Raw genomic sequence first — 23,867 nt, 5'->3', positions numbered from 1 at the left:
AGAATAAATACGTGTCAGACACATATAGAAAATAAATTTTAAAACTGTTATGTCAAACACCACCTAAAATTTTTGACATAATACCGCCGTCTCGTAGCTTTAAATCTGAAATTAATAAATTCTCGTCGACAGTTCCAGTTCTCATTCCTGTATTAACTTGGAGTTTGGTACCAAGTATAAATTTTACCATATTCTCCTTGTTCCTACAATATACTCCTACTGCCCTTTGGTGACCAAAGTGTGGAGCCTCCACGTTCGCAGATATAAAATCGCATCAGAAATTTAAAAAAAAAAACATTTTACTAACTGATGAGCCCAACACCTACTTCTATCATCCTATAAAATGAGTCCCGTTCGGAAATTACTACTAGCCTATGCTATGTTAATACATTTCTGAACATAATGACCGAATAAATAAATGAAAAACAAATGAAATGTAAACATCCAATTTAATAAACAAAGTATTATAACAATGGGGTCATCTCGTACACTAGATGATGCCATCACTATTTAGATTTACCTTTCTAGATCTGAATAAATGCCTCCCAACAACGCATAACCGTGATGCGGTCTATAATTAATTCAAATACCCCGATTGGGTTTAATCATCATATAATCAGCCCAAATGTTTAAGTCCCACGATTGGGTCTAACTATTATGGAATCCGTCCCTTAGTTGTGTGACATGATGTCGTCGCTAATGCAACAAAGTTTCGTTTTTTTTTGTTTTTTTTTTTTTTTTTTTGCAAAAATTAAATTAAAGTCACACGTTGCTCCAGCATGATGCAATCAGCCCTTCACGTTGGCCGCCATGATGTACCCGCTCAAAGCCTGAGTCCCAACCAGCATTTATCTCAGGGAGTGTTACGGTCCGAATCCATCGCAACTACTACTCAATAAAATATAATGTTTTGAGATATAAGATCTCAAACTAAATGTAAGGGCGCCATCCAATCAGTACAACAGGGTTGAACGGGACACTCTAATCTCTAACTTTAAGGCTCATCATGAAACACACAAATTATATATTCAGATCAAAGGGAATTTATGAAGGCTCCGTCCTAGGAATGGGGACGGATATTTAAACGGTCACCAAGGGTTTACTATTCTACAAGAACAAGAACCTGGAGCTGTTTCCTAGCAAATGCTAAAGGAGCATTTTATTTAAGTAATCAAATGAAATTTTTACACACAATCAAAATCTGTTGACCCTTGATTTGCCGGTAATTTGGCAAATTATTCCTGAAAAATGATTACATAATATTTGTCACTTTTGACCACCCTTCCATTTTGATGGTAGAACCGTTGATATCTGAAGGTATCAGATTTACCTTCGTTAACACCATGACTCTATTTGATCATGGACCAATAACCTGTTGGCTAAGTAGGCGCGATCACATGGACCATGTTATCGCCTCTACTTTAATTGAGATGAGACCAACCCGGGAAACTACAAACTCTCCCCGGGTTCCTAACCAAGATATGCTAATCGTTAGTTGAAGGAATACGACAAAGGGACTCTAACCTAATGGTCCAGATGTAGGGATTTGCCTTCATTTACACATATTAACTTAACTTATTATTTACAACCAATTGACATTATTCCGTTAATTCGCCAGCTGACTTCCCTAGTATTATCCATCATCAGCCTCCGAAATAATAAGAAAAATAAAAAAATAAAAAAAATATTTTATTAAATATTATTTTTATTATTATTATTAATATTATTATTATTATTATTATTATTATCTGTGGAGATCATGATTATCGTAACCCGTAATCATCCTCGGACTAAAATTTCAACCTTTCGCGATTTTATTTATTTTCATCTGAAATAAATAAAAGTACCTTCGTTGATAATTCTTCTTCTCCTTCTTCAAATATTCTCATTATTATTATTATTAGTTAAAAATCTCAAATTTTTCATTTCAACTCCCAACATCATAATTATGTTCAAATTTAAAAAAAAAGTAAATTCTTCCAAAAAAAAGTACCCTTTTTATTTTTATTATTATTTTAAAAAAATTAATTTCGCCTGTTACACGGTAGTCCACTCTTAATATGTTTAACGCATAACCCCTTTTACAATTCCTATTTATTTTGGCACTAATCAATCCAGATATGATTTACTTGGAATATTATTATTATTATTATTATTATTATTACTTCTTTCGAGAATCTTTATTTTTATTCCCCATCTTTATAATTTGGTCACATACGTTCTCTCCCAAACAGAAATCACCAAGATCCGAATTCATATCGGTCAGGACATACTAGGGTTCGAATCCGCCACCTCATTTTCGTACTGCCGTTAATTCATGGAGACCATATGCTCGTAAGACAATTCTCAAATCCCATAACACCTTGCAGTTGGGCAAATACCTCCAATCTCTGCAAGTGTTAAATTATTCCTTCCTTTTTCCATTTTGAAGTCCATTTATCCATTGGAACTCTTCAAAACATTTTCACCAATTAACCCTCGGTGTGTGTGGACTCTATTCTGCCCCTCAATACACCGGTATATAAATAAAACCTCTATGTGGGCCTTTAAGATCCATCTATTTCTTCATCAACATCAGTACAATTCACTTTCATTTCGGGCCGGATTTCTGTCCCACAAAACTCCAAATCTCAACCTTTGGCTCAAATCCCTCTGGATCTCAAACATAGCGTGACCATATTATAACAGTGCCTATCTCGTTTCTACCAAAATTATTTATGATTATTATGTAGTCCAAAAAAGCGTTAAATCAAACATTTAGTGTTAAAACCCGATTCACTGCACAAATTATAATTATCCACGGCACAGGTGATCTCCACATTTAAATTACTTTAATTTGCAATCATACTATCCAACTAGGCCCGTGCCTTTATTCTCAAAGATTATTATTAAACACGCCTTTACACATTACCAAATTCTAATGTCCTACTTCGACCCTTGTACAGACTATTATTATTTTGTCCACTGGCGAACTTCGCGATATTTACACACATATCAATGGACTTCATTCCGTCCCACAACAATTTAAATCACTTGGCAATCCTACCTCTGGATTATTTTAACAACATGCCTTAATATCTATAAAAGTTCCGATAACGGAAACCCACTTTGGAAGCACTTCTAAATGAATATTTACATTATCTTTATGTGAAACGTGCTCCATAATCATAGCAAACAACTCAAGCACTTGACTGAACAACTCAACCCTACTATACTCTATTTAATAATCAAAATTATGATGAGTGCTTGATCTAATCTACATATTAATTTGTCCCTTTGTCTATCTATCATTGAATTTATACGAGCCGTAACGGCTCGTTTCACAATCAAGTTACCATGATAAAATATGATTTCCTCCCCCTAACGATAGCTATCTATTAATACATTAAAAGGTACTCAACTCTGCCATTGTAGTCTGCTAAAACCGGACGAGGAGCCATAGCCCCTCCGGTTTTTAGCAATGCATCTCGCTGGTATTCATGCCAGCTTGAAGAATTAATCCTTGACCCTTTCCAACTTTACACATTCTGAATAAAAACAAATAAATTAACTGTTGCACTTTGGAATAATTTCCACCCTAAATTCTATTCACAAAAATTTTACACTCTCGGCCTTGTATCTAGCCCACTTAATGTAAATTTACATTCTTCATTCCTTTCCCGGACACTAGGAACGTGGGATACCTCGGGTTTCCCTTTTATACGGCCCGTACGCGCACTTGAATTTCCCGTCTCACGCTCGTGTAGCTGACCAGGTATCAGTTTAGAATGGACTGTTTACTAGGTGACATAAACACTCGTGACCGTTCTCATGTAACGCACTTCCTAATCTGTTGGTAGAATCTCACACTCCGTAAGTTATGATTTACTGAGTCCTGTCTATTTGAAACACTTCATACTAGTAGACTGCTCAAGACTGTAATATGAGCTACATCACGACATGAATCCCTGTACTATGTAACAATATAATAATTCGAATCCTACTCCATGAGTAAGTACACACTCGCACCCCTGGCGTAGTCACTGCTCGAACACAATATCAGAAGTACTTTCGCAGCACTGGCGTGCTATCAGCTCGAACACACTGTCAAAAGTAGTCACGTACCACGGGCGTGGTATCCGCCCGAACACTTTGTCAGAAGTACTCCCGTCCTAGTGTACGACCTCATATTTATACTTGTATCCCCTCTCTTCCGAGTTCAACGGAGGTCATCTTGGAACGCACAGTCCCGATATCTTCATACGACAGTTTGCGGTTTGGCCGGTGGCTTAAATATATGATCCAATGATGTAATTATGTTCTCAAATGCTCTATACCAATTCTCAGCTATTATCGTTCGCTGGTAATGGATATATTCGCGAATTTAGCTGCCGTAACCCGGCTCGGGGTTTCTCGCTCTATTGTGGCGTCCTTTGCCTTCAGCCAATCAACGAATAGCGTCCATGAATTCTCAGAATCACACCATGCAATCTCCCGCAATTATTAACTTTATATCAGTTTTATGGTATAGTAAGGTTCCTAAATTCCACTTTATTGTGAATCGATACTTGACTTTTTTCTATAAGTTTAATCCACGGAGTTAGCCTCGCTAGTGCTTCTTACAATACGAAGTTGTCACCTTGCTTTGGTCAAGTGAATTTTTCCATTGGTCCACCTTGACCACGTGACCGGGAAGGCTCACATTTTTTTCTTCTAGTGCCAACCCCGTTTTCCACTCCGGCTAGTTACATGGAGATACCTCGCCATCATTTCTCAGAATTTTGCACACGGCTCCCTGCGCTGTTGCTACTACCAAGACTGCCCCGGGCTAGGAAAACTTTGGCAACAAGCTAGCCCCTCTCTTTCCTTGTTGTTCCAAATTCTGAGAAACCTAATTCTGTCCCCCCAATGTGTTTGTTAATCTCACTGGAGACAAGAGTCTGTGGTATGGTGAAACCTGCCATCTCGGCCTGGCCTGTTCTTACTGTCTGTACAGTAAGATACTATTTATTCTGAACATGAAATATATATTCCTCATTAATTCCTCATAGTTTCAATTGCATGACGCTTATCATACCCCCACCAGGGTGCAATATGAGGAGTCGCGCTGCTGCGACGCCCGAGTGCGCGAATTACGCTTCACCCTGTATATATACTTATAATACGATTCAATAGAATATATATAGTCGTATTATAAATATATATAGGTACATTTTCGTGAACTAAGCAAATACTTGATCATTAATCTATCCTTCAATCTCCGTCAGCGTATGAAACTACAGCACTTGACGTTTTAAACACCGCGCCGATCTTCTGAAGCTTGCAAGTTACTTCGGTCGAGCTGCTCGTCTTTGGCTTCTTCATGACTTTAGATCTTCATATTTGGATTGTGTTGTGACTTTGTGCCTGACGGTCTATGCAGTCTGGCTCATTTAACTGTTCTCTGCTTTTCGTGAACATTGTGAGGCAGTGCCAAACATTGCGTGTGCCGTGCTGATACTCGGAAGATAACGCGTTACTTCTTTTACGTGACTTTCATCCCACTTCGTCTGAATTTTACAGTACCTACCCCCGTCATTTTTGTATCGCTTCTTCAACTGATATTGTGTGGACTTGACCGTTAACTTCTTTCTTACTTATGCATTGTTTTTCGAGTTATAATCGGCTGATGATGACCCAGACTGGGGTCGAAACCGGTACCATCTCCACTTTTAATTAAATAAGAATGTAATCTCTACATCTCTTATTTACTTGTATTGAATAGGTTGAACTACCATATCTATTATTTCAATTTAACTGTGATACTTTTCAATACGGAACAATGAAATTTTTATCTTTAAATAAAACATAAATGATCGGAAATTGTATTCCCTATAACATTTTTTGTGTAATACTCTTTGATAGCACCAATAACATAGGTAATAAAAATTACATTTTAGGCGCCATCCCCTTTCATGCAGGGTAAATAAATTTGTTTATAGCTTAGACTGTTGTTTCTCATTCCCCGACTCTAAGTAACGATTTTCATTAAAATCTGTTAACCCATTTTCTCGTGGCTCAGTGTTGAAATAGACTTAGAAACAAAACCACAATTTCATGAATATCTGTGTTATCACAGTTGGTACAGTAAAAATGTATAAACCGAGCTCGATAGCTGCAGTCACTTAAGTGCGGCCAGTATCCAGTATTTAAAATTCTTCCACCGTTTTGATACTTTTTTTTGCCTTTTGGCAAATTTTTTATTTATCAACAGTACATGTTTCGTTCCTTATTTCGGAACATCACAGCTGTTATTGTAGCTTAGGTGAAATTTCTTAAAGAAATGTCTTAAAGACAACCTAGTTCCTAAATTTCTAAGTAAAACCCAAAGAAACACGTACCCTCCAGGCACCACTTTGAAACACAAAAGAGAGTCAATCAAATATGGCTAAAAAATGAAATAAAATACCTTTATAGAAAGAAAGCATTTCTCAATGGTAAAATGTATTTGGCACATCTCCAAAGTCCAACACTACTGTTACCCTTAGAATGGGATTAGTTTCAAAGATACATCCATGAAAAAATGGATATCATTTTAAGTAAAAAAAACAGGAAACCCTTAATAACAAATTAACATCGTTAAAAAATACCAAAATAAAAAATGAAAATGGCAAAGCTTACTCTTCAAGTTCAGAAAATGAATTGGAAGAATACCCTTTGCCCGTTAAGAATATTTCTAAGGTTAATCTCACTGAAGAGGAAATGAAAACCCTAAGTCAAGGCCCTAATTTTAATTGGATAGGTAGAAACAAAGAAAAAGAGCTAATAACTGCCATTTCAGAAGTAGAAACAGCTATACAAAAACTCCCTAACGAAGTTCAGAGTTACGTCAGACACGAGGTAAAAAAAGAAAATTCCGAACCTAGTAAAAGGCTTAAAAGTTCCCCATAACAGAAATAAACCTACTTCAAGTTTATCACATAAAATAAAACAAGAGGAAATAGTAATTACCAAAACGGACAAGGGAGGGACAATAGTAGTTTTAGATAAGGAGGAATACATTAAAAAAACAGAAACTTTCTTCAATAATAGCACTTTTTCGGAAATAGATCGAGACCCTACAACTAAAACTCAGAAAGAGTTACAAACACTATTAAGAAACGCAACCTTTATTTTAAGTGAACAAGACGTCCAAAAACTGATAAACATGAATCCCTGCCTTCCAACAGCAAGAGCCTTACCAAAGTTACATAAAGAAGGAATTCCCATAAGACCAATAATAAACTTCCGCAACAGCCCTACTTATAAAACGTCGCCATACGTACATACATTCCTAACCAAACATTACGTTTTTCACAAGACACCAATAAAAAATTCAGTAGACTTTTGCAAAGTACTCAAAAACTTTAAATTAACACCACATCAAGTAACATGTTCCTTTGATATCAAGGACATGTATACAAATATTCCAGTGGACGAAACAATAAAAATTATCAGGATGAATCTTATAGAACATCAACAACTCAGCATACCATAAGTAGAATATTTCATTAATATACTTAAATTCGTTACTAAACACAATTACTTCACTTTCAATAAAAAAAATATACAGACAAGAAGGCCTCCCAATGGGTGCTCCCGCTTCCGGCATTTGAGCCAATATTTATCTTGATTACCTCGAACATACCAAAATAATAGGACAAATAGAAGGTCTCAATTTATGGATCCGTTTTGTGGACGACACTTATGCCGTAATACATCAAAGAGAGAATAACAGTGACGACATCCTCAATAAATTAAATACACTTGATTCCAGAATAAAGTTTACATTAGAGAAAGAAAAGGAAAGCTCCATTAACTTTTTAGACATAAATGTAACACGGAAAAAGGAAGAATTTGTCTTCAAGATACACAGGAAACCCACTTTTACTCCCATTACAATAAAGAAATACTCACTGCACCCAGAATCGCAAAAAAGGTCAGCTTATTACAGTTACATATATAGAGCGTTTAATATACCCCTTACACACACAAAAAGAGAAAAAGAACTACGCTTTATTCGCAAACAAGCCCAATACAACGGTTTTGAACCAAAAATAATAAACAAAATAATCGGTAAATTCAAACAGAAATTACAAACTAACCTAAAACCCGAAACAAAAAAGAAAGACAAATACGCCAAGTTCACCTTCAATAACCGTAACTTATACACAGTAACCAATTTGATTAGAAAATATAATTATAAGATCGCATATTCAACCAGCAATAACACAAAGCATAAATTATTTAATTACAATAGTGTTAATTCCCTAGGGAAAAAAAAACATTCTGAATCAGGAGTTTATAAATTGAAGTGTCACCAATGTAAAAAAAAACTTATGTCGGACAAACAGGGCGCAGTTTTACTGTAAGATACCAGGAGCATGTCAACGCTGAAAGACATAAAATAAATTCCGCGATGGGTCAACACATGAGTTCAACCGGACATCAATTTACAACCGTAGAGCAGGATTTAACTATATTGCATAAAATAAACAAAGGAGCTCTCCTTAACACATTAGAAAATCTATGGGCCGATTGCAGAAACGCCTAAATGGTTCACGATCTTCCATTGCATAAACAATGTTCAGTCGATGTTTAACTAGACATCCCTTAAAGTTTCAATTTTGGTTTGAAAATGGATACAGAAGTATCTTTCATGCAACTCTTTGCTTGTCGCAACCAATGAAATTCGCCGGTGCGCGCGCCGAACGCCAGTCAGCTGTTTATCTTCCTACACATTACTCAAATATGGCTGAGCATGACTTGCCCACAGATAAGAGTATCGCTTTCGGTGGAAATTAAATCTCATAATATCGACACTAAAGCGACACGGCACCGTACGGGGAAGTGTAGCTTTCATTATAGCGTTGTTACAGTGAGTGTAATCACGGCCGACTGGATACCTCGCTGCGCTCCTTATACCGGCCTTGACAATCGCTTGTGAAGCCCAGCATAAAGCTGTAATTGGAAAGTTTCACCATAATGCCGCTGGAGCGCTGGCCTACTACCCACTGACAGGAAGCTGTATACCGCAAATTGCCGCATTTCCAGTTTTATTTTTTGGTTTTGCTATCGTAAATGTTGGCAAAGTGTTCGCAATGAGGTGCCTGTTGGCTTGATAATGAGATCTGATAGTTATGCGCTAGTGAGTTTATTTTTTATTGTGTATTGTGGTGATTATATTTGTTAAATTGTGTTTACAAATCTTGGAATTTGAAACACTCTTGTGCACCTTTTCGTACTTCGAGCAGAAATTTTATGGAAACAAGAACAAAGTGATTTCTCGCTATAACTGCGTCCGGAACAAGGATTTTAATTTATGTGCTAATTCGTTTTTAATAGTATGTTGATTTGCTTTTCTTTAACTGTGTTAGGAAATATTCGAATATATATTGCTGTGTGCCTTTTTTGTAATCCGAACAGGAAAAAAAAAGCAAAGGGACACTATCATTTCACGAATTCTCTGTAGACCAAGACAAAACTACGGAGTGGCTAAAAGCAGGTAACACTCTCGTCTTAGTTTTCCGTTTCTATGTCGGGTATTTACCTTCGTTTTTCCTTTCTTTTTTCTTACTCTGTTTACCCCGCCAGCGTTGGCTTTTCTCTCGGACTCAGTGAGGGATCCCACCTCTACCACCTCAAGAGTAGTATCCTGGAGCGTGAGACTGCGGGTCGTGGGATACAACTGGGAAGGATGACCAGTACCTCGCCCAGGCGGCCGCAACTTCTATGCTGAACAGGGGCCTTGTGTTGGGGATGGGAAGATTGGAAGGCATAGCCAAGGAAGAGGGAAGGAAGCAGCCGTGGCCTTAAGTTAGTTACCATCCCGGTATTTACTTGGAGGAGAAGTGGGAAACTTTTTTTTTTGCTAGGGGCTTTACGTCGCACCGACACAGATAGGTCTTACGGCGACGATGGGATAGGAAGGGCCTAGGAGTTGGAAGGAAGCGGCCGTGGCCTTAAGGTACAGCCCCAGCATTTGCCTGGTGTGAAAATGGGAAACCACGGAAAACCATCTTCAGGGCTGCCGATAGTGGGATTCGAACCTACTATCTCCCGGATGCAAGCTCACAGCCGCGCGCCTCTACGCGCACGGGCAACTCGCCCGGTAAGTGGGAAACTATGGAAAACCACTTCGAGGATGTCTGAGGTGGGAATCGATACCACCCTCTACACAGTTGACCTCCCAAGGCTGAGTGGACCCTGTTCCAGCCTTCGTACCACTTTTGAAATTTCGTGGCAGGGCCAGGAATCAAACCCGGGCCTCCGTGAGTGGCCGCTAATCACGCTAATCAGGTATTTTTACCCATGAATTTTCTCTCATAGAATAATCCTTTAGGCGGTGTCGTATTTGCCATATGACAGCAACACAACACATTTTATCCAAGATAATCTGAACTTTAACATTTAAACATTGACAAGTAAGAATCACTACTGCTATGACGGTAAGGCCAACGTATGAAGTGTTGTTACCTGAGCAATGGGGCCGATGACCTAGATGTTAGGCCCCTTTAGACAACCAGCGTCATCATCATCGAGCAGAGAACAGTTTACAATTTATTTACTCAAAATACTTTTCGCTCACTGAAATTTTATTTAAAATTCTTCTTCTTCTTTCGCTATTTGTTTTACGTCGCACCGACACAGATAGGCCTTATGACGCCGGTGGAATAGCAAAGGGCTAGCAGTGGGAAGGAATCAGCCGTGGCCTTAATTGAGGTACAGCCTGATGTGAAAATGGGAAACCACGGAAAACCATCTCCAGAGCTGCCGATAGTGGGGTTCGAACCCACTATCTTCCGGATGCAAACTCACAGCTCACAGCTGCACGCCGCGCGGCCAACTTGTTCCACCCTACTGCATTTCAAGTAAAATTTATTGTCTGAATTTAGCATGGCCAGCTTGCCCGGTATTTAACATTCTAGTGAAAGGTATAAATGAAATGTAATCTGAAACTATATGTATTGAAATTAACATTTAAACATGTTTGAGTCAAAATATTTATGTTATGGAAAAAGTAAGACTTATGTTTTGTCCAGCCCCCTTCCTGAGAGCAGCGCTTGAAAAATTTTAAAACTCTAATTGAACAATGACTCTTATTCTCAATATTAACATCAGAAGACAAACGTATTGTGGTAAGTTCTGCTATGTATCTAAATGCCATGATAGTAAAAACGATTACTATTATTCCTCACAATTAAGGAACGTCAGTTGGACTACTCCATCCTCCGCAGTTTCATTTCACGACGTTATTTTGGCACATATCAATGAAAGTATCCTTTAGGATTAATCATTTAACAATATTAGTCAATGTAACATACTATTTTATTCCCTAAATTAAGATACATCCGCAATCAGAGTCAATATCAGAACGTCAGCTGGACTAAGTCATCTCCCCGCAGTTTCATTTCACGACATCATTTTGGCAAATATCACCGAAAGTAACCTTTAGGATTAATCATTTTAACAGTATTAACCCATGTAACATTCTCCATAGCTCTAAATTACGATAAATCGGCAATCAAAGTCAATATATTTTCCATAAAGAAGTATGCATTTCTACCGCAAATAGGTCGGCCGCCAGCGCCACGTGTCGAGCTGTGTAACTACTCCGATAACAGTGCGTGGACCCGACTGTCAAGGCCGGTAAGGAGCTAGCTAGAGCGACGCATCAAGTCGGCCGTGGTGTAATCTACTCATAAATACGGTAGCTTCGACGAAGGGAAGATGAAGCAATAGTAACGTGTAACCGAGTGTGTTGTACGGGCCATATAGATGTAGCTTGCATTCTGGAGATCGTAGGTTCGAAACGCATCATCGGCAGCCGTGAAGATTGTTTTCCGTAGTTTCCCTATTTTTACACCAGGCAAATACTAGGGCTGTTATTATGGCCACGGCTCTTCTTCCCCAGTCCTCTTTAAACGATAATCACCACCACTTGCCTTTTCCTATCTGATAGTTGCCGATGATATATATAAAAATCCCATACAACCTACTTTTTAGTTTTCACTATTATGTGTGTTTACTTGGCAGTAAATATAAGTGAATCCCTCCTGATTGATATATGTCAAGGATCATGTAAGAGAAATAGATCCGTCACTCCCGTATAATAAAGTTGGCTGAGAAAACAGGCCATGGAAGCTACAGTGGCCACTTTCTCTCTGCCAACATAAGGAAATAAATCCCACGATAGTACCTCGTAGTAAACACGATGATGATCGTTGTTACTTTGTTAAAATTTTAATTGTGATAGAGATAATGATTGTATTTCGGTAGAAAAGTTGTATCTAAAGCTTCTCTCGTGTCTTTTACTTGAAAAGTAAATTGGAATTACCGTATTTGTATGTTGGCAATACTGTTATAACGCTATCTTGTATCCTTGTTTCACCGTTCGCATTTTAATGTAAATTTACATCTATTAAGTGATAAATGCAACACTGATTACTGAAAATGTTAATGCAATTCATATAAAACCCCAAAACGCCCATACTTGCCTAAATCACGATCTAACATAACCTCATTCTTTCGTTCGTTCGTTGAACCCTTTCCACGACTTTTATGTATGGGAATGGAAAACACGAGAAGGAAAGGATGAAAGTAAAACACAGCATAATGCACACAGTTTATATTTTGAATTTATTTATTCCAAACAGCAGGTAAGAAGCACAACCACACAGACGTTTACTCGCAACAGCTAGGTAGTTCAATGTGAAGTACCTTCATGATCATAATACTATTTCTTCACACTAAGAACGCGCATAATTATAATTTCACACCATACTCTCAAAAATCTCGTTCAATGCGAAAGAATCTCAACAAATTTTCGTCTAACAAGCACTATTACATACCGTACGACCAAGGTGTTGTGTTTTGAATTTGCTGTACCACGCAACTGAATGTGCAATGCCAACCTCTGCCTTCTAAATTAACCTTCTAAAAGAGAAGTTTAGTTTTCATTGGTTGGCGGAGATCGATTGGCCCATCTCAGAACTGCTTCGGACGCTCCCTATGAAGTGTCACCCCCTGATATATGTGACAGCCCTCAGACGATCGGGACACGTAATTCTGATATGTATGTAGTCGAAGTGGCCTATAATTCCATGGAAATTACCTCATGTACATAATAAAATATATCGGTTGCCAAGAATTGTATTCAAGTTGACAGTTACCAGACTGTCACTTTGTCAGTCTCAAGAAACAAGTCTCTCGTAAAACGAAACCTTATTTTATTGTTATCTCCCCGTGCATGTCAAACGAACTGCTGCGATTTAGCAGCGGGCGACCCACAGAGAGGCCGTCGGACTAACCTTTCTTTCCGGAACCGTTTCAACATGATCATACAAATTACATATTTTATGGTACATCGGCAGTGTTTAAACATGACCGGTTGAGCATCGGTTTTAGACAGTGTCTAAGTGATACATAACGTCTCTGCAATGCAGAGGCCATGCTTAGGCATTGTTTAACCGTAGACATCGTCTAAATACCGTTTCTGCAATCGGCCCTATACATATATTTAGAACAAAAAAGCAATCAGGACAATAACCTAAATGAAACTATTGACATTAGAAATCCTATATTTGAAGGGACACTATCAAGTCTTGAAATTTTAGGCAAAAGACGCAATACAAACAGTAAAAGGATAAATAAGACCGAACCTCCGCCATTTTGTACATCCCCTCTCCCTAGCCCTTCTAAAGTTGATGCCGTGACAGTAACCGACACGCCCCCTCCCCTCTCCGCAACCTTGCCTCCCCGTAAGGAGGAGCATACAACGGAACGCACACACCATTACTATACAAGACGCAAAGCTGCAACAAACGTCCCTCCAGGGTCACAGTAGAATTGGAGTCAAGTAAAGAACTTTTTTATACATTTAGTTATTATGTAAAGACACATGTTCTTGTTTTTTTGTTTTGTTTTGTTTTTCTTTTAAACAAATTTCCATTTCCTTATTTTATTTCATTTCAGAAATTGAAACGAAGCTCCCTTCACAAATACTGTTCAGCAATCAGCTTCAAAGTTCCACATTAGACTCAATCAAAGGCACCATAAACAAACTCATAATATATAACAACATACCTGGAAGGAACAGAAGATAAAACATTCAATAATTTGAACAGTGTTACGAAGTCAAATTTTTTAAAAACTTTTAACCGCAAATAGACATTTTAATGTAACAAAATGAAATTTTTAACAACTATTCAAATGAATAGACATAGTTTTTAAGCTGACCAACTATGTAATCATCCGCTCTCATATCATTAACACACTAACCCCTACATTGTTTTTAATATCATTTAATTTAATTGGTAATTTTAGTAGTTTTTAAGTGAATCAATGTACCGTACCTGCAAATTAACATGTTTTAAATTTTAGCAATTCACCTAAGCTACAATAACAGCTGAGGATGTTCCGAAATAAGGAACGAAACATGTACTGTTGTTAAATAAAAAATTTGCCAAAAGGCAAAAAAAGTATCAAAACGGTGGAAGAATTTTAAATATTGTAAAACTTAGTGATTAAATTTTGATACGGAAAATGAAGTTGATTACTTGCAGTATCCAGTAGTCGGGAGATAGTGGGTTCGAGCCCCACTGTCGGCAGCCCTGAAGATGGTTTTCCGTGGTTTCCCATTTCCACACGAGGCAAATGCCGGGGCTGTACCTTAATTAAGGCCACAGCCGCTTCCTTCCAATTCCTAGGCCATTCCTATCCCACCTTAGCCGTAAGACATATCTGTGTCGGTGATACTTAAAGCAAAATAGCAAAACAAAAAAATGTATAAGACATAAATGTTCAGAAATTTAATTCTACATAACTTTGGTTATGTAGTATTTATCGATACGACCACTAATAATTTAAATATTTGAGAATTAAATTTTAGGCCTTCCCCTAAACTACCATTTCAATCAGTGTGAATAAAATGATTCATAGCCTAGATTATAATGGCTCGTTTTTCGACTACGCATGCCAATTTTAATTGAGATAGGACCACTCATAACGTAAATATTTAAGAATTATATTTTTGGCCTTCCCCTAAACTACCATTTCACTCAGCGTGAATAAAATTATTTATAGCCTATATTGTAGCGACTTATTCCTCTTGGCTTTGAATACCAATTTTCATTAAGATAGGACCAATAATATAAATATCTGAAAATTAAATTTTAGGCCTTCCCCTAAACTACCATTTCTATCCGCGTAAATAAAATTATTTATGGCCTACATTGTAATGACTTATTCCCCGACTTTGCATACCGATTTTTATTAAATTCTCTTAAGCCGTTTTCTCGAGATGCGTGTACATACATACATACATACATACATACATACATACATGCATACATACATACATACATACATACATACATACATACATACATACATACATACATACATACATACATACATACATACATACATACATACTGTACATGCAGCCAGACAGAAATTACGGAAAAGTAAAAAGCGCATTTCCTTGTTACTGTAGATATGACCGATACAGAAATACCATTCTTTTCAAACTCTGAGCAATGTACAGACAAAACTCTTATTTTATATACATAGATATGCAAGGTGAAAGAAATATATACCATGCAGCATGTGACTAGTTCTTAGAGGATGCGGCTATCTAAATACAGTAGGTACATGAATGTACAGAAATTTTAAATGTTGTCTATTACAGTGATCTTTAAATCTTTAAGAGATTTAAAGGGAAAAACAACAAAATGTTGTCGTAGTGAGAGCTGATGAGACAGAACAGAGTTTCATTCCTTCTTCCTCTTATTAATATTGAACGGGAATGAACCTCCACTGTGTGTCGAGCGGGTAGTATTTGTAAATCTTCTTGATGAATTTTAAAAAAAGAGAAAGAAGGCCAACTTGAGCTCATGTAAAAGGACATACCTTCTTCTCATATCCTTAGTAAATGATTTCCTAAAGTCGAGCTTAGTTCACGACAACTTTATACTGGGCGTCTCAAACAAGTAAGAAGTACACTCACAATGAAATGGTAGGGAAACCAGAGACTCCGAACTCGTTCGCTACAGCTGTAAACCTGGTACAGTCCACACGGCCCACACGGATGTTGGAGTTGACATGCAGAGCTTGCGCCACGTGGGCCCAGATGGGCTCCAGTCTCTTGCAGTGTGCACACCAGGGAGCATAGAACTACAAACACCACAATGACATTCATAAGTATCAGTCCAGGGGGTCTCCAAGTACAATACAACATAGAGACTAACACAGACTGTGGAAGTACAGAAATACAGGGCTCACTATTCATAGATGATACTGAAAAACACAGAAGCGAAATGCTCAAAGAACTCACCATTTACAGCAGATGTGCAAGTCTAATAATGCAGAAGCCATTGCATGTTGTGCCAATTTACATGTTGAATTAATAATAATAATTGTATGGCTTCAGGTACCATGTGCAGACATTTCAATTTGACACCATCTGGCTGTCTGCTAGTCAATTTCAACATTCTGTTTTACTGAGTGAGAGTGAGTGAGAGAGAGAGAGAGATATTGAATTTTATAACGAGTAATTCAGTTGGTGTTCAGTGGATTACATTTTCTAGGTTAAGTTGGCTAGCTAGGTGTACCGTGTTTCGAATTTAGGTTTAGGAAATACTTTAGGTAATAATATTAACTTTTAAAAAACATTTTTTAAAATATCTGTAGGTTCGTTGGTATAATACTTAAAGGAGCAGATTATCATAAGTAGACATCGGATTTTTAGGCGCTAAAATGTGTATTTTAAGTGCCTAAAATAGGCTTTCAAATATGTAAAAATAGGTTTTAAAAATATGTTTTAGGCAGCTTCAATTTTACGTATTTTAATAAGCACTTATCAATTATAATACCATTTTTATTTTTCTAAATTGATAACTCTAAATGCATACAAGTAATAATGCAATAACATATTAATACAATATTTCACATACACAATTGTCCACCACATTTTTTAGTTTTTATCTCTTAAATAATTAAAACATTGAATTACAAGCACATTACTGCCAATAATTTGATGCACAGTAAATCAATAGCACTTTTTCTAGATTTTCTGTTGTGAAACTACACCGCTTGTCTGACAACACTAGCTTGTAGGCTGAGAAAGTATGCTCACCGTCAACAGAGGTTACAGGGCTGTATTTTAATTTTGGTACAAGACATGGGGAGATGTCACATTCAACGTTAGTTTTGCCAATCAGAACATCAGCCACAGCATGAAGCGTTGACAGTCCTGGGTTCTTCTGTAGTACTTTGTTAAGCTTATCCCAAATTCTATCCCCAGCAGGGCCTGGAGCTAAGCTGATTTTTTCTTTCACCTCTTCTAACAAATCCAATTGTTCGTAAACAGGTTTCCCGGAAGACCCAAGTGCAGAAATAACAGGGACCAAAAAAGTATAATAGGACCTGATGTAGGCAATTTCTTGAGAAATAGTTACATCCTTTAGAACATTTTTGGCTGAAGTGATGCACATGGCATCTTCATTTAGGGCGAGAACAAAACTTCGGATTGCATCAAAATTTTTGCCGTAGTACACAATGGCCTGAAGCCAAGTCCCCCAGCGCATAAGGATGGGTTCTGGTGGCAGTGGAAGATCAGATAATTCATTACGGAACAACCGGATTCTTGTGGGAGCCTTTAAAAATAATTTCTTAGTGGAGGAGATCATCTTGTTGACTCGAGGAAATTCAGCACGTATCTGTTCAGCCACGCGATTCATAGCATGAGCAAGACAAGTGACGTGAATCAAAGCAGGGTAAAATACTTTCAACAACTTAACAGCAGCAATCATGTAGGCACCTGTATCAGTAAATATAAGAAGCACCTTATTTTCGTCCATGTTATTGCGGAAAAGCACCTCAACACCTTTATGTACAAACTGAGCAACTGTCTCCTGATTCGTTTTAGTTAACTGTCTGCTGCAGATCAAATATGGCGAACACGGCATGTCGGGATCTAATTTTCCGACTATCAAGTGGGCAATATAACGACCTAGAGTGTCAGTAGTCTCATCGACAGAGATCCAGATGTACAAGTCTCCTATATCTTCCCTTATCCGCCTGACTGTGTCTTCGTAAAGAGTGTCCAGGTAGTTTTTTTTCTTAAAGTTGATTCGGATGGAATGTTCCGATGACAATATTTTTGTAAAAAACTTTTGAAGGAAGGATTTTCAAGTGAATATGAAGGGAATATTTGCCGACACAAGAGCTCTGCATAAGTCCGCATGTAATTCGTCTTTGCTTCCCTTATTTAGTGATTCCGTTGTTAATAATCTTTGTTTAAGATTTGATTTTCTTTGCAGATTTTCCTTAATTTAATCCCCTGGACATGTTGACTAAGATGCGATCCCCTTTCACTGGACACCTAAAAACAAGAACTATAAATAGTCGCAAATATTGTGTAAACCGTGCAAGTATATAGGCGAGATAACGCAGTAGAGGTAATAATTCCATGTGACTATTCCTATCCTGGTCCAGCCTTTGTAAGACAGATCCTCCAACGAGGGTGGGCGGCATATGCCGTGTACAGGAAACTGCGTGCTTTTGTAGTGGACGATAGTATTGTGTGTGAGTTTCAGGAATGTTTTGGACAGTTGCCCTGAGCCAGGGGAAATAACCATTTAAGGTTTAAATCTCCGATCCGGCCAGGAATCGAACCCAGGACCCTCTGAACCGAAGGCAACTATGCTGACCATTCAACCAAGGGCCTGAACACAGTAGAGGTGAATTTAATTCATTTTCTTTTCCTGTTTTGTTATGTTCGGTTAGATTATGTTAGCGAACATTTTTGTTTCTATCGGTACTGATGCACGCGCATGGCTGAATTCCGTGTTTTTTCCTCCCTACATTTACTGTATGCTTGTAAAAAAAAATCATTGCTGTATATATTTACAATGTGTATAATCTGTCATACACTTCCTACAATTGATAAAAGTGCATATCTTTCTTACAATTTCCACCTCATATTTTGGGTTCCCTACTGCAGCATGATACTTTCATTTTTCAATACGTTTGTACTATTATTCCTCTTCTAAAACCTGCTTGAAAATTTGCCTTTTTGCAAAATGAATAAATCTTACAGTACCACATAAACATGGCCAGTTATTTACGATTCTATAAACAAAAAATCGAGGGATCGGGATGCGCTACAACCCCCAATTCATATTTACTGTTATACTTCGTTTAGTGTATGTATGCTGAATTAATGTATAAAATGTATAAAACGTAATACAACAGAGAGATAGAACGCCTACGTATTAAGTACGACTCTCACACCAAAGTACGTACTTCAGAGTGAAATATAAAACAAATTTGACTTACCTCTTTGCTGCAAACATCGCAGAATTTAATTTTTCCATCCTACATGAAATGGGGAAACTCCTGCAACCACTGTTTAATTAAGGATGTCTTGGAAGCTGCCACATTCGGCATAATGCACACACTGAGCAAACGGGCGCACGGAAAGTTTCTCACTGAGTGGAATGAAGAGTTTCATTTCCAGCAGGTCAATGGACACTGTGCCCCACCTTGTGACACACAGACTAAGGGACAAAGGGAGTATTCACAGCGGGAGATTCCTAAGGACTTCCAGGGAGTGGTAATTGGTTTACAGCTTCACATTTTGTCTGAAAAAAATTTCAAGAAAATACTATTCAAGATACTGAAAACGAGTCGGCAAATATTTAAATTTCTCCGACTAAAAAGCGATTTAGGGATTAAATATAACAATTATAGGAATATAGGCAAAAACAGGTTCCAACGCCAATTTAGACATTTTTAGGCACTATAGGACCACCGTTCCTAACCTTATAAATACATGAAACATGTAAATACAACTTCATTTTAAGTTATCCCTTAAGGAACAAAAGAGGTTTTGCCTAAAATCAGAGGTGTAATCATAAGGAGTTGTAACTCACTGTAACTTCCGCCACAACTTTTCTGGTATTTCGTATGGATATCTATTCAAACTATCAAGGTAATAATTTATTAAATTAAATAACATGATACGTCTGTAAACTTCGATTTAAAAAGGAGTTACAGGAAATACATGGTAATTTCACGGGATAATTACGGTACTTAACAGTTTTTGGATTGTTGACAATTATTGCTACATGCACATGGTAGTTGTGTAAACAAATACGAAATCAGCAGATTACTCCGATAAATTGTAGTCTAAGTTCCCTGCATACTTTGTACTTTCCACCTTTGTTTATTCATCGAGTAAAAGTTAATAATCAAATTCCTAGATCCCAATAATATTGCAGTTCAAACCCCCAGCGTAGTTTTGACAGAAATTATTGTAGACAACACTTTTTTTCCCTGTTAGTTACTTTTCGTCGCACCGACACAGATAGGTCTTGTGGCGATGGTGGGACAGGAAAGGCCTAGGAATGGGAAGGAATCAGCCGTGGCCTTAATTAAGGTACAGCCCCAGCATTTGCCTGGTGTGAAAATGGGAAACCACGGAAAACCATTTTCAGGGCTGCCGACAGTGGGGTTCGAACCCACTATCTCCCGGATGCGAGCTCACAACTGCATGCTCCTAACCGCACGGCCAACTCGCCTGGTAGACAATACTTTTATTCTCCGTCCCACGTAGTAGGGAAAATAATAGTAATCCACCGGCGGTAAAAATTCATGTAACTACATTTCAGCTGAGAATTGTAGTATAGATACAGTACATTTAGATAGTACCGTACCTTGCCTGGTATAGTCGTGTGTATCTTTGTGTGTGTATCTATTAGAGCATAGTACTAATAATAATCTCTCTAAGCATTTAGCTTTGTTGGTAATCTTTGAGTACAGTAGTTCTTGCAAATTTCAAACTTGCAATTTTCATTTCTGTTTGTGCTTAGTAGTGACATACGGTACTGGTACTGTAAATAGGGTACATCTGAACGTTGTTTAAAATTACTGTATTGTACTGTACAGTAGTATATGAGTAATATCTTATTGGAATTTAGCATACTTATTTTATTATTGTAAATTATTTGTGTAGTATAGTAGAGGTATCTGTAGAAACTCTTACTAAAAATCTGTTGTTGTAATTGTAGTGTAATTGTAATTAGGATAAGCTTAACTTCAGTTTAGAATTGTACCTATAATTCTTGTGTATTCCTTTCGGTATTCAGTAATTAACAGCAGTTTTTATCCTGTTAGAGTGTTGTAAGATAAAAATAGAGTACAACTAAGTAGTATTGTAGTGTAGTCATATATTAATTACCTTAGTGTTGTGTGATCTTTGAGTACTATCACAGACAATATTTCCATCCGTTCATTATATATTATATAATTCTCACATAAGACAAGAAGGAAGATAGGCCTCCCTCAAACAATGTACAGGTTACAATAGGTGTAAAAGAGGGAGCGGAAGGAAAAGGGGGAGTTGTAGAAGACAGGTGGTATAATGTTCTAAGGGGAAAGAGATTGCAGGCCAAGGGCTCTAATCAGGATCAGAATTTAGGACAGGTGTCTGTGAGAAATCGGTACGAGTCAACTCCAGGTAGAACAAAAGAGGGAAGATGAGTACCAGGGAACTGTCGCTGAGATGTGTGGAAGTAAGAGGAAAGGAAAAGTTAGGAATAGGAAATGTAGAGTAGAGGATAGGAAAAGACAGGTGGAACAAGGTCTTGGGAAGGGAAAAAGGGAAGAGGAAGTAGCTTCTGCAGCTATCAGGAAAGATAGGACTGACCAGGAGGGGAGGGATAAAATGAGGTGATTAGGGTTAAGGCTCTGGTCAAGGGAAATTCACCGTTAGACCTGTGGGGAAAATGTGTGGAGGAAAGGGTACCAGGGTAGAGTGTCATCCAGGAATTACGTTGAGGCAGATGTTGAGGAAAGTAGAAGAGAAGGAGGAGGGGAAGGAGAAGGTGGTAGTGTTTCACGTTGGTACCAACAACGTAAGGCAAGCTGGTATAAGTACCAACATAATGGAGATGTGTGGGATCTGGTAAATGCAGCACGGGGAAGTTTAAGGAAGCAGATATTGTTATCAGTGGAAGACTGAGCAGGAGGGATACTGACTGGAGGGTGATCGGGGATTTAAATGAGACTATGGAGTGGGTATGTGGGAAACTGGGAGGAATTAAATTTCTAGATCCTAATGGTTGAGTAGGAGATAGGGATCAGTGCTCAGATGGCCTTCACTTAAACCGCAGTGGTACGAATTTAGCCTGCGAGCTTAAACAATCATCACCACCATGCACGCAAACTCCAGGATGGAAAAAAGATTCATTTATTCAGAGAAAGGTAGTACGGTATTTTTAACTACGTAACTCAAGTATGATAGTCATCATTGCATTGTTCTTGTAGCCCATATAACTTCGCTGATAGAAACTTATTTTTATTTTAGAAAGTACAAAAGTTGTGGTCACGACAGATTTATTGTATTTTTCTTGTAAAGAAGACACAAGAGCATCATAAGGCCCTCACTTCCTATGAACACTGTGGAAAGGCAATCTAGTGATTAGAAATTGTATACTACCACCTCTCCTACCCTGCCGGCCAACATATTGGTAATTTTTTTCAACCAACGGGACTCGAACCAGTAAACCACAGCATTAGACCATATATACTCGATGACTTAACGACCACGCCCACGAGATATGCTGTGTGTTTCATGGAAATAACGTACCTTGATACCGCAGAATGCAAACTGAAAGATAGTATTTTTCACTAAACGCTTCAAGTATCTGTCACGAACCGCGTGTCGCGACGCTCCCCTTTCATGTCTCAGCGCCGAGCGAAATCATTTAGGAAAAGGCTAGGAAAACAACAAATAGGGAATCTGCCACGTGGGCGACTGCCCTAAATGCAGATCAGTATTGATTGATTGATTGATTGATTGATTGATTGATTGAACGGACTCAACCAAGTCTCGAATCCGCGACCTCGTGACTAAGGATATTGAATACTGATATAAAGTTAATATGATCATGTAACAGTGGCAAGGAGTTATAGTGTTTCAAATATTGAATAATGATTTTATTAAGCGGAAGAGAGTTATAGGTATTCAAAGCATAAGACTTCATACAAGTTTTACTTGAAGCAAGCTGGTGTAACACAAGTGAGTAATATTGTGCAACAGTCAGCTATACAGCGTCAGTGTAAATCAGAGAACGCAAAAGAAGTTCTGTAAGTGTTTCCAGAAGCAAATCGAAGCAAATGTCGCGTAGAATGTTGACGCAGTTAGAAGGAAATTTGTTGGAGTGTATTCCATAACACACCCCTTCAGTTAGTGGGGAAACTCGCGAACCATTCAGACTTAAAAACGTCTTATTGTATGGGAGTAGAGAGGGACCTGCCCATCAACAGCATTGAAAGAATAGTTACCACCACCATACGTCCGACTCGTTGGCTGAACGGTCAGCGTACTGGCCTTCGGTTCAGAGGGTCCCGGGTTCGATTCCTGGCCGGGTCGGGGATTTTAACCTTAATTGGTTAATTCCAATGACACGGGGGCTGGGTGTATGTGTTGTCTTCATCATCATTTCATCTTCATCACGACGCGCAGGTCACCTACGGGTGTCAAATAGAAAGACCTGCACCTGGCGAGCCGAACCCGTCCTGGGATATCCCGGCACTAAAAGCCATACGACATTTCATTTACCACCATACGTGGATCAGTACAAATCCTGAAATCTCACCTGTTCGGACCTCTATAATCTAAGAAATCCTTATTATCACTATATTTCTATATGATAAAAACTTTCTCTATCCTGATATGCTTTACTTTGTCCATTGGGCAACCCGTAATTGCGGGAAGTCGTTGATTCGTTCAATAAATATATATATATATATATTCGAGAAACATCGAATGTAAGATATAGGGAATGACACACAAATCAGGG

At 38.0% G+C, this 23,867-nt stretch overlaps 1 protein-coding gene across 4 annotated transcripts in view; it reads right to left on the bottom strand.

Annotated features, from left to right (window-relative positions):
* Tmx3 (Thioredoxin-related transmembrane protein 3) overlaps positions 1 to 23,867 on the bottom strand; it is a 527,179-nt gene that overhangs the window by 356,618 nt on the left and 146,694 nt on the right. For 3 of the 4 annotated variants that reach the window (XM_067136163.2, XM_067136162.2, XM_067136164.2), the window contains one exon: positions 16,007 to 16,173. The exons of the other annotated variant lie outside the window; for it this stretch is intronic. In XM_067136163.2, the coding sequence (XP_066992264.1) occupies positions 16,007 to 16,173 (167 nt within the window). The remainder of the gene's footprint in view (positions 1 to 16,006; positions 16,174 to 23,867) is intronic. 4 annotated transcript variants of the gene reach the window in all.

Source organism: Anabrus simplex, chromosome 1, assembly GCF_040414725.1.
Source record: "Anabrus simplex isolate iqAnaSimp1 chromosome 1, ASM4041472v1, whole genome shotgun sequence".
Classification (NCBI taxonomy): Eukaryota; Metazoa; Arthropoda; class Insecta; order Orthoptera; family Tettigoniidae; genus Anabrus; species Anabrus simplex.
This window is presented reverse-complemented; position numbering and strand designations above follow the sequence as displayed.